This window comes from Triticum aestivum, chromosome 3D (assembly GCF_018294505.1).
Source record: "Triticum aestivum cultivar Chinese Spring chromosome 3D, IWGSC CS RefSeq v2.1, whole genome shotgun sequence".
In the NCBI taxonomy this organism is placed as follows: domain Eukaryota; kingdom Viridiplantae; phylum Streptophyta; class Magnoliopsida; order Poales; family Poaceae; genus Triticum; species Triticum aestivum.
The window spans coordinates 546,022,810-546,035,428 of record NC_057802.1 but is presented as its reverse complement, the minus strand read 5'-3'; the positions used below and the strand labels follow the sequence as shown (position 1 = coordinate 546,035,428).

At 42.1% G+C, this 12,619-nt stretch overlaps 1 protein-coding gene and 1 pseudogene across 1 annotated transcript; one reads left to right on the top strand and one right to left on the bottom strand.

Moving 5' to 3' along the window:
• Window positions 1-454: 454 nt before the first annotated feature.
• LOC123076476 (uncharacterized protein At3g49055-like) lies at window positions 455-2,565 on the top strand. The gene is made up of 5 exons (XM_044498704.1): window positions 455-997; window positions 1,252-1,328; window positions 1,439-1,550; window positions 1,643-1,759; window positions 2,089-2,565. Exons 1-4 carry the CDS (start codon window positions 455-457, stop codon window positions 1,706-1,708), a joined length of 798 nt encoding a protein of 265 aa, XP_044354639.1. The 3' UTR covers window positions 1,709-1,759; window positions 2,089-2,565.
• A 736-nt stretch (window positions 2,566-3,301) lies between these two features.
• Window positions 3,302-4,553, bottom strand: LOC123075299 (uncharacterized; annotated as a pseudogene).
• Between the last annotated feature and the right edge of the window lie 8,066 nt (window positions 4,554-12,619).

Here is a 12,619-nt window from a genome sequence, read left to right as displayed (position 1 = left end):
TTGGTTCTGGAAGAATATAACCCTTACCGCTGTTGAAGGCATCAACAGGGAAATGCCGTTGCGAACATTTCTTACTGGAAGCAGAGCAGGATTAATTAAGATCACCTCGACTCAGCATCCCGCACTCCAGCTGCATGCAAACCAAAACCAGACAATACAGTTTACAGCAATGCCACGGAAGCTGCATTTCTGCTGTTAAAAAGGAGTTAAATCTGCACAAATTCAGGCAGTGCAAAGAAGCAAAAAACCAACGAGTTTGCGTCTTTGCGACATAGAGCATGGCACATCTGTACAAGGGAACCAAACCTGAACATGTGCCAAGGAAGAAAAACAGGCCAGTGGAGCAGCCAACTACCCTTCAAGGTTTCCCTTGACTGTCAGCTATGTACTGCTTTCCTTTCCAGAAAAACTATCCCTTATCTTCCCTTGTACCAGATATCTGCAGATACCAGCCATGGATCATCAAACCAAGTTTGCCGTGCAGAAGATTGTCGTCTCGCTCCATTCATCGCAAGACATCTTGGAGAATATCCTGGACAGAGCTTCTGAGGAGAAAGCAGTAAGGATTTCTGACCGATCGAGGCTCGATCCCAAGGATGGACTGGGATTCCTGGAATTGGAGGCTCATCACATCCATGATCTGGCCAAGGAGGTGGAGATCAGGATCTCAGAGTGCAGGGAGAAGGAAAGGAAGGAGAAGAGCAGGATGGAGAGTATGATATCAAGCCTAAAGAAGGAGAACCAGGATATTAGGAGCATGTTGGAAGTTGCTGTAACTGAGAAGGAGGCAGCGGAGAATAGCCTTCGTGTGTTGAAGGGCGATGGCGATCAGAGAAGAAGTTCAATCCTGCAGATTGCTGAGAAGGGGTTGCAGAAGGTTGGCTTTGGCTTCATCATGGAGGTGATAAGTGGAGAATCAGAAGGAGATGAGATGAGCAGCTCCAGTGCCAGTGCAGCATCTAATGGAAGAGAAAGTAAACAAGAGGTTGACAGTCTGGTAAGTATTTCTACATCACTCCTCCGTAGCCGCCATGTTTCTGTTGTTTAGATAATAGCCCCAAGCGCCAACTACAAAATACAGTACATAGTTGTTATTTGTGAAGTAATTGTCATTTAATCCCTATTTTATGATTATGCACGCAATGCAGCTAGAAACTATTGATCTTGTTATGTTTAGAAGTTGTCCACCGAAATCGTCATGCATTGGAAAACTTGTCAGCTAATAAACTACTTCAAGCTGTTTCCTTTCAGGCTTCAATAGTTGGTAAGATACTGAAAAACCTGCATCATGAGATCAATGACCTCAGACAGGCCTTAGACGAGTCCAGGTAAACTATTAAGTCATCGACCAAAGATGTCTACGATATTTTTTTTGATAAATCACCAAAGGGCCTTCCTGAAATATGTGCTAACTGATAATATTAAACTGCTCCAACAGGTCAGACTGCGATCATTTGCAACTTCTCGCTGCTCAACAGGCTCAGAAGATAATCAAATATGAGTCGCACATACAGGATCTGAGAGAACGGGAAATTCTCCTACTTCAAAGTGTATAACAATATCTATTATTTATTTATGTACATTCTTTTATTTTCTAGCCCTGTAATTGACAAGGATCTGAAGTCTCTTTCTCATACCTAAGGTGGAAGAGCTCAATGTCAGGGTAAAGGAAGTAGAACAGGAAGCTGCACGATGGAAAGAGGCATGAGCGTTGGAGGTGGAAGCTGGAAAAGCTGCCATTAAAGAACTAAACCAGGAGGTAACCCAAGAGGAATAAGTTTGACCTAAGCTTCATTGAAATGAACCTCTTGAGGTCAAGAAATGCGCTTCTCAGACTGATAAATGACAATTAATTGAGCATAACGTCATTAGAGAATTGATATGACTATATGATGCTCCTTCAAAGTAATTAGAACAAAATTGAAAGATATAAGCATGTCCAACTTTTATTAATTCAAAAATTGCAAGTTTGAAATCCTTGAGTTTGCACTTTGCAGTAAATGCAAGAGGAAAACATCTCTAGTGCGGACGATCTCATACTCTCATTTAGTCATTCATGAGAGGAGCTCTAACGAGCTACCTTTTCAGGTGACCTTGCTCAGAGAAGAACTGCGAAGAGTAAAAGCAGATTCAGATGCTGCAAACAGCAAGATACAGCTAAAAGAGAAATTAGCTGCCAGTGCAATGGCAGCGCAAGCTGCTGCAGATGCATGCCTTAAGCTTGCTGACAGTAGATCTGCTGGGTTACAACAGAGAATAGAAGAGTTGACAAGGCAGATAGAGCAAGAAGATACACAAGCAAGAAAAGGGAGAGACAGTGCTCGAAGAAGAATAAGATACGCCTGCTGGCCATGGCAGCAACTTCAAGTCATATCAGCATCCTCTCGTGCTAGGACATGGTTTGTTGATCAGAACGGAAGATTGTTACCAAGGACAGAAGCACTACTTCAAATAAGGATCTGACTAAGTTCTCACAATTTCCCAGACTAGACATATCCCTCCCTGTTCCCCTATTTTCTCTATGTAAGCATGCACCTAAGGTTTTTGCAATAAATTCATATGGTCTTCTCACTACTCACTGAATCTAGTTTGTCTGCCTACTGCCATCTGGAGAAGTCATTCAACTTGCAGCTCTTTTGAGTGTGAATAGCCCCCCCCCCCCCCCCCCCCCTTCTAAAATAAAAATAAATGAAATGCATTAATGGAACAGTGCAGAGAAACCAGGATGTTGGGCAGCTTATGAAATGGACAAGAAAATATAACATCATGGGATACTTACAGGGTTGGCGTTGTGCGGCGCAGCAGCATGGACTCATCCGTTAATTTGAAGCCTGACACTCATACATAATGTCAAAACTCAAAACATTCAGAAACCTTGCACTGGTAGCCTTAAGAGGGCCATCTGCTAATGTACTCGTAGGGGTTCTCTAGCATCCTGTGGTCCCCAGCCACAATACTGCATCAAGAAGGTTCGGAAACTACTAACCTGTAGGAGGTGTCCACTTTGAAGGAACCATTCATCCTTCATTTCCACATGGGTTCCCCTTTTAGGAAATGAGATTGGTAGCGGAAACAATTTTAAGAAACACCTTACAAACTATGTTCCTTAAACAGTCATAATAACGAATACTGGATGCACCTTTAAACATTTGGTCTTGAGAAACAAGGGTTTATTTCTTTCCCCTATACAATAAGGCAACATCTAAACAAATTTTGTCAATAGAAATACAATTCTAGGATATATAAAGTAAGAGCAAGTCTGACATGAAGTTGGAATGAATGAAGCAGAAATTTCAGGGAATCAAATGGAAAATCAGGCTCTATTCAACTTCAGATGGACAACACTGGAACTGCTCAAATTGAGTTATCAATAAGCATTAAGAATATCCAGCCCAGCTATGCCCTTACATTTAACAAATACCCACTGTAGGGTGTAAGCTGGTAAAATAGAATCGCCTTGGGGTTTGTCAAAATCTGACTTGAACATCAAGCCATGTATGAATATTCAGATGGTTCCATGCATACAAACTGTCACTTGGTCTTCTTCCCTAATGGCATTGAAGTAACTGAAGGCAATTCCCTCTTTTTGCTACAAGCACTGGTTCTACCTTGAGGCTCGCCGCTATCATCATCACTCGCCTCATTCACCTCCTGAGTATTTGTTTTCTCCTCCTCTGCAGACTTCCTCTTCTGCGCATTCACCTTCCCGAGCAACCTCCTCTCCACTGGATCGGTGGGAGCTGCCCGCTTCGCGTTTGGCGCCACTCTAGCACCAAGGCCAAGCCTACAACCAAATTTATAAGCCCCATAAACCAATTACCCATTAATGCTAACAAGAAGGATAAAAAAAATGTATACCCTGAAGGCCGACCCTCAAAATCCTTATCATCCAGTTCATCCGGCTCTAGCGCACTCATTTTGTCCACCCATGTCTGGGCCTGAAAATTACATATGCAATGGGTTTAGTATGACACAATCCTATCAATCACTCATCAAATGCACTAACGAAAACCTATCTAGCATCGGGGCCATGGCCGCGGACGCTTCTCGGCGCAGCATCGGTTGCTTCGGAGACATAGCAGCTCCGTGTACAATATGCATTTGCCAGGATGTGACTAATCTTAGCGCAGAGGATTTGCATCGAACACATCTTGGACAGGAGGAAACATGAACAGAGAAGGGTAACAGGAGGAGGAGGAACCGAGGGTCGGGGGATGCGGAGCTCACCAGTTTGAGGGCCTGTTGAGCGTGACCACCTTCGGGAGCGGGGCCTTCTTCTCCGGCGGCGGATTCTTCTTCCCTGACGGCTGCTCCGCTGCCATCGCCGGCTCAGGAGCTAAGCTGGACACGAAGCGCGCCGAAAGAGGACTCGGGTCGGGAGCTACCAAGCTGCGACAGGGCGGCGGCGCGGTGCGAGCGCGAGGCGCTACAAGCGTCAGGGCGAGGAGGCGGCGGCGGCGGCTGCGGCGGCGAGCCGGCGTGGCGGCGACGAGATTCCTTCCCACGACGACCAAGACCTCCTATTCCGCGCGTATGGCGCGAGATATTGGAGCGCTAACGCGCACCCCAGCGTCAGTGGGCCGCGACCCAACTCGGATTTTTTATTTTATATACATTTAAAAGAATACAAAATTAAACAAGGAAAACCCTATGCGCCGCTCGTTGCGTCAAATTGTCGACAGAACCCACAGGCAATACCCCGCATCGCTAGCAATGGGCCGGCCCATTAAAACAGAGCTAGTCATCCGGTTTTAGGAAACCTCTAGAAGGTTCCTTGAACCGTTTTTCTTTTTTGACCGTTTTCTCTTCTTTGGGTTTTTCGTTTTTCGTTTTTTGTTTTTGTTTTTTCCGTTTTTATCTTTCTTTTTTTCTCTTTTCCGTTTGTTTTTCCTTTTTTTCTGTTTCTTTCGAAAATTGTTCAGAAAGTCCAAAATTTGTTCGTGTTTCCAAAAAAGTTCCAAATTTCAAAAAATGTTCTTGTTTAAAAGATTGTTCAAAATTCAACAAATGTTTGCATTTTTCAATAGTTTTCGGGCATTTCAAAAAATGTTCTTGTTTTTACAAAATTTGTTCGGAATGTTTTTGTTCAAAAAAATTCACAATTTTTGGAAAATGTTCCTGTTTTAAAAAATTGTTCATGTTTCATTTTTTCAGAAGTTTCAAAAAGTGTTCCAGTTTAAAAAATTGTTCACAAGTTTTTAAAAAATCATGTTAGTATTTTTTTCAGGGATTTCAAAATATTTTCACCTTTCCAAATTTGTTTTGCAATTTGTAAAAATGTTCTGGTTTCAAAAAAATTGTTCAAGATTTTCAAAAAATCTTCTTCTTTTTCGAAATTTTTATAGCTTTTTTAAATTTGTTCACAAATTTGGTAAGTGTTTGCGTTTCACGGAACATTCCGTTTTTTTTAATATTGCTTCCGAAATTCCTAAACTAATTCGGATTTGCGCGGCTTGTTTGTTCTTTAAGTTTGATGCTAGCTGTTTGATCAGCTACAAACGCTATCTCAGTTGGCAGGAAGACATGCTCTATAGCAGAGCATCGCGTGTTTGAATCCCCGCCAACGCGTATAATTTTTTTTAGCTACAGTGCATTCGATTTCTGTTGTTGTTGCTGTCTTCATGGGCCGGCCCAGTCGAAGTTCCCCCTGTGTGAGCGAAACGGCAACAACTCGACGCAGAGCGCGTCACATAGGAGGTCTCATTAAACAGTCCAATAATGGAAAAAACAGATACTCCCTCCGCATTCAAAATAACTGTCGCAGTTTTGAACTAAGTTAGTTCAACGTCGGTTAAAAACGGTGACACTTATTATGAATTGGAGCGAGTATTGTAGAAACAAAAAAATGTTTACGCTCATGGCTTGTATAAATCTGTATGGTATTTACAAATATGCATCCCGTATCTGCAATATGTGCATCGCGTATTCAGAATGTTCACAACGCATGTGAAAGTGTTCATCATGTATTGCAAAAATTGTTCATTACATGTATACAAATTCTTATTATGTATTTAAAAAATGTCTATCACATATTGGAAAAAATCCATATATTTGGAAAAAAGCTTTTAGAATGAAAAACGTGTCCATGAATGTGTGGTACATGCTATATATATCAAAGAAAAAAACGATGAAGCTATAGAAAAAAAAAGAACAAAAATGTGAAAAAAGAAAAGACATAAAAACGAAATGCACAAAAAAACAGGCACGAATAAAAAATTAGACATTGCTTGATCCAAAAATAAAAGGAAATAGTAAAATCAAACAAAAAAACTTAAAATGGAAAAAGAAAACTGTCTTTCCCACATTGGGTTATCCCAGACATGCGAACGGAATAGAAATTATGGGTGTACACGGCCAAATGGGCTGTTGTTTTACCTATTGGGCTACAGTTTTACACCATGTAATACATTACGTAGTACTCCCTCTCTAAAGAAATATAAGAGCGATATTCTTTTATGAAAGAATATTTTTGTTGAAGTGATAGTGTTATATAGTGTGGGCTTAAATGCGGTGGGAAAACCAGTCATACAGGTGAGACCCCCCCCCCCCCCCACCCACCCACTTTTGTGGCCTTGCAGCGTGCCAAGTGGTGCGGTCAGGCGTTGCCATGTGTCGCATGCTAGACGCTTCTTTTAGATTTTGATCTTTTTACGTGTTTTCAGGATTTATATGGTTCATTTGGGGTTTTTTCAACTTTTGAGTTTCGCATGGTTTCCCCTAGTTTTGCAGAAAAAAATTGTTTTTTGCGAAGCACTGTGCTTCTTGAAAAGGAGAAAAATCGCGAGATGCACAATTGCACTTCTTGAAAAAAAATGTTCTTCCATGAGAAGTACACATATTTGCTTCCGCGAGAAGCAAAGTTATGCTTCTTCAAGAAAAGCCAGTGCTTCCACGATAAGCACATATTTGATTCTCATGGAAGCATATATTTGCTTCCATGAGAAGCACAACTGTGCTTCTCGAAAAGGAAAAACAATTATGCTTCCACGGGAGGCACATACTTGCTTCTCATGGAAGCACATATTTGCTTCTCGATGTGCTATTCAATAAAAAAATTATGCTTCTACAAGAAGCACATATTTGTTTTCGTGGCAAGCGCAGTTGTGCTTCCCGAAAAAGAGAAAAAGAAAAAACCAGGAATGGTGCTTCCCGACTCCGAATTTTTTCTTCGTTTTTTTGTTTGCCTTTTTTATTTTCACTTTTTTGGGTTGTTTCCGTATTCGTTTTATGTTTCCGGTTTTTCTCATTATCTGATTTTTCCCGGAGTTTTCGTGAAAAAAACTGTCGCAACCAATTAATATGGGATCTATTTTCGAAGATCTCGACGCGAGAAATCCAACGGTGAAAATGGTTCGAGATTTGGACGCACAGTTCAAGAGATAAAAAGTTTGAAATAAACGAATATACAAAAAAAAACTCTCAGGTTGCAACGAGTGAAGCACATGCAGTGCACCATTTGTCAATGTCTATGAAGACGAGGAAGTGACCTTTGCAAAGATAACCCTTAAGTAGGTTTTCTTTGAGACAAAGTAACCCTTAACTAATTTTTCACACCATATATATAGCAAGGCAATCGCCTACGGGCACCCGATATGAGCCACGGGCATCCTTGGTTATTTCTTAATTTTTTTCCACGTGTCCAGTTTTCAGGTTCTTGCGTTAGTCTTCCATGTTTTATATTTTTTTTTCTTTTCATTTACTATTTTTTATCTTTCTTTATATTTATATTTTGTGTTTTTTTCTTTTTGTGTGCAACTGGTTGAAAAATTAAACACCCAAAGAAAACAAATGTTACTCATCCTCTATAACACTACGCTTCCTAGTTTAAAAAAAGCTCACATTCAATTGAAGTTTCCAATTGGGATTGGGTCATACCGATTGAAGTTATGGAAATGCATTTCATGATGAATCTAATCATACCGATTTGATATTATGAATTTATATATATTTCTCTACAAATTTAATCAAACTAAAAATGTTAGGAATTTTTAAAAGTAATACACCTTATATTTTAAAACACAGTGACTAATTATTTTTAAGAAACCCAACAACACCAACGGCTCAGCGAAGTGTGACCCTTCTAGTGATTATTGATTCTTGACAACAGATTTAAGAAATTCACTATAAGAAGTTTCATGCGGCCTCACAGAAATTAGATGTGGAGGAATCAAATGTCATGTGATCTGATTTGGAAGACATCTATTAGAGAAAATCAAACGGTAAAAATGGTTCAGGATTTGGGCGCATGGTTCAAGAGATAAGATGTTTACAATGAGTAACTCCCATATTGCAAAGAAAAAAACAATGTCTGAGAAGGTGGGAAGTGACCTTTAACCCTTAACTAATTTTTTTAGACAAAATATATGGCATGGCAATCGCCCACAGCCACCGGCACCCGATATGGGCCAAGGCCCAATAGCGGGGCAGCTTAGGCGGTTTACCCGGTTTCCTTGGGTTTTTTTCTTCGTTAAATCCACGAGCTTTCCATGTCCCAGTTGTTGCGCTTTATGTCCAGTTTTCACGTTCTTGTGTTCGCCTTTATGGTTTTATTATTACTATTTTCATTTTCTATTTTGTTCTCTTTCTTTTTATTTTTATATTTTGTGTTTTCTTTTTTGATTTTTGTGTGCAACTCATGTAAAAATTAAACACCCAAAGAAAATAACTGTTACTCATGATTATTGATTTTTGACAATGGATTTAAGAATTTCACTAGGAGAAGTCACACGTGGCCTCACATAAATTGGATGCGGACGAACCAAATGTCAAACTAAAGCTTCATCTAAACTGAAGTACAACCAAATTGGAGTGCAAGTTCATCCACAAACACACCCGGCTTTACACACCCCATGAAACGGAAGGAGGCTACCTTTGTAGCACCCGACAATAATATGACCCATAGGCATCTCCATGACGTCCGTCCTAGTCTCCTTTCTTGGATCATACACCCGCACGACGCTGTGCTCTGTCCCTGGTACAAAGAGTATGATCCTCCCGTCGTCGAGCTCCATCAATGGTTGTGCCAGAATTTCCCCTTTACAGTTACGGTTGAGAACTGAGTCGAGACACAGAGATGGCCCCCTCGACCACTCTACCCCCTCCCCCGTGTCCGTTAGGGAGAGGGAGTACATGTCGATGGTTTTGCATTGGTAGTTGTGATGGACCATGATGAGGCGGCCATTCAGCTCGGCCAGGCTGAAATGCAGGAGTTGGCCACGGTGGCCCGGGTCCTCGCTGCTCAGTGGGCCTCCACTCCTCCTTGTCGAGGTCGAACGCGGCGACATTGTCGTAGTCCGGCAGGCGGCGCCCGCTCTTGTGGGAGGGCAGGAAGTAGGCCACGCCGTTGAACCGCTATGCGCCGGGGGATCAAGTCGACGCGCATCGGAGGGCTCTGCGCTGGCCTCCAGCGCTGGCATTGTCGGCTGCTGTCGCGGCCGGCGCCGATGGTGAAGACCTCGCACGGCTGCTTGCCGCTGACGTCCGTGATGTGGAGCACCTTGTGCTCTCCGGTGGAAGGCACGTGCCCGACCAAGTACAACGAGGCGCCGCAGCCAATGTCATTTTCTGGCGTCGTGGTTTCGCCGTATTGGAGGACGTTGGTGGTGGCGCCTGTGGCCGGGTCGAGCACCTGGACTGCGCCTGCGCCGCCACCAGGTCTAGGGTCCACGAAACAGAGGAGCTCGCCGCCCACGCAGAATCGACGCCTGGTTAGGGCTAGCCCGTCCATGCACCTCAGCACGGCGCCGGTGGACACGTCCACGAGGTTGACGCCGACTCGGTCGTGGCCAGGGTAGTGGACGGCGACGGCGAAGATGGAGTCCGCGCGGGAGCGGGACGCGTGTGCGGCGACGAAGAGCGGGTTGGAGAGCATGGACCGCCACGACCGGCAGACCGTGCGTAGGCGGCCGAGAGACTTTGACGGCAGCCGCAGAAACACCTCCCGCAGCTCGTCCGCGGGGAGGAAGTCGCCGTTGTTGGCGCCGTCGTCGGCCGGAGCGGCGGGGCTCCGGGACAGGAAACATATTAGGCTAACCTACACGAGTATTATTTCCAATCCTACTAGGCAATGGCTATCAAACAAGGAAACACGGACACAGGCTTAATTTCACAGACGGTTCGGTGGAGACATGAACCGAGTCGGACACGATCAGGGCCAATCGGACTCCGGTTGGAATCGGTGTCGACTCGGAGCTCCGGCGCAAACTTCACATATTAATTTTGTCTCAAGTAAGTAAAAGCACATGGAAAGTTTATAAAAAGATTATTAACATTCACAATACAAAATCAATATCTAGATCCATCATGAAATATACTTTTATATTACACTCTCTCCGTCCTAAAATGTAAGACCATTTTTTACACTATGTAGTGTTAAAAATGGTTTTATATTTTAGGATGGAGGAAGTATTTGTCTAATATTGATAATATTCAATACAAATTTGATCAAACCTTATGAAGTTTGATTTCAGACAAACCATATACACAAAGTAAAAAAGAAACGAAAACACCAAAATCTGATGCCAGATTTTTAAGCATGAAAAATCCAACGTTTTTAGGGAAATTTATATTGTCGCCATGATGGCAATTTAGTTTGCAAGCACGGTTTTTCTTGCCAAAAAAAAAAAGATATGAACTGAGACGGATTTGCCATGCTAGCCAACTAAACTTGTTATTGTTCAAGAACATAATTTGCCATGAAAAACGTTCGATTTGCCATGGTAAAAAAATCCGACGTCAGATTTGTACCGGAGTCCAACAAAACAGGGAGTACTACACTGAAACATTTTGGAGGCAACTACTTGAGTACTATTTTTTTCATGGTTGTCCCAAGGATATGAGCTAGCATATCAGCTCGACCTAATATAAAATTAGTAAGTGCCTTAGTTTTTGCCTTTTTGGCCTCCACAACATGCTATTGCCACTTCAAGTTAAAACACTCATGATGTCTAAAAGGAAGCATATGAGGGAAGGAGACAATGCAACCTAACATGGTTGTGGCAGTCATTCTAGGTCCACATCATGCGGGTTCATGTGAAGGTTACAGTTGAGCCATGAGGTAGCGATTGACCGATTGACAACATCATGAGAAGTGGTACGGTCAAACTTGTCCGCCGCGATAGCGGGAGCGTGCTTATGGAGTATACAACATGAACGCATGGGGTAGACAGAAAATAAACAATCGATAGAGCTTTGTAATCTGTCACCATGAGATATAAGCGCTCCCCATGGGTCATGGCACAAGTTGGTGATGTGATAATGTTACCAACATCTCTAGTAAAGCACGATTCGAAAAGTGCTACACATAAAGCACCCATAGTTACGAAGGGATATCCCATGCTAGTCGTGACGTTCATTGCATGAACAATCATCAGAGATGACAAACATACAATACTGAGTGCAATGTTAGCTTCCATATAAACTATGCTTAAATGAAAAACAATAAGGAATGAAACCACCAGTCATTTGAAGTGGTTGGAGAATGAGATAACTTTCTCACTCATGTTGATGTAGTCAAAGTTGAGCGTTCTGGAGTGACCTGTTTAGACATTAGTTTCTCCGGGCTATGAGTAGTGTTGATGGTGGTACACAAACATATAACTTTTCTACAAACCCTATGTATAAATGCAAGATGCTATGATGATGAGAAAGAATAGGAAGAATAGCTCTTGCCATTGGGAGCTCCCAAGTAAAATTTTGGAGCCATCAACCATGGAAAGAATGTGCTCTCAAAGAGGAAGAAAATGAGAAAACTGATGTTGATATCAATAACTAGGAAAAAACAAGTTTTTTTTTGCGCCAAGAGGAAAAAGGGACTTAATGGAGGCTTGAAAATATAGGACATCATAGATGGGAAAATAAACTTAATGATGGCATACAAACATAAGAAATGAGAAACTTCATTTGATGGTGTAGACCAGTGGCGAATCTAGAAAATAATGGAGGGGGGGCTGGGCTGCCTGGGTCATGCAAATATGTGTTGGATTGGGCCTGCAAGTAGCTGGGCTGGGCCTTAAAACTAGTAGTAAATGCAAATTTTACAGCAATGGAGGGGGGGGGGGGGGCTTGAGCCTATTAAAGCCCCCCTAGTAGATTCGCCCCTGTGTAGACAATATATAACATATGTTCTTTATGTAAGTGGATTGATCTCTTTTCTATAGACCCTATGTATCAATGCAGGATGTCATGATGAAGAGATAATAGATCATGCTTGCCATTAGGACCTCCCAAGGAAAACTGTTGGAGCCATCAAACTTGGAAACATCCGCTCTCAAATAGGAAGAGCACGAGAAAATCGACGATGACAACAATAACTAGGAAAAAAGGAGACTTAATGGTGGCATGAAAATATAGGACATAATAGATGGGAAAAAAATAAACCTAATGATGGCATCACACATGACAAAATAGATAAGGAAAATATAATGGTGAGAACATCACTCTCAAAGAAGAAGAGAATGAGAAAAGAGAGATTGTGAGGCATCATGAAACGATGTAGAAAAAGAAATTGAATGGTGTCATGATGAAATAGATAGGAAAAATAATATAAGGGCGCTATGAAAAAACTTGACTGTGGCCTAAAAATACATGGCAAAATACATAAAAAAGATTAGAAGATATA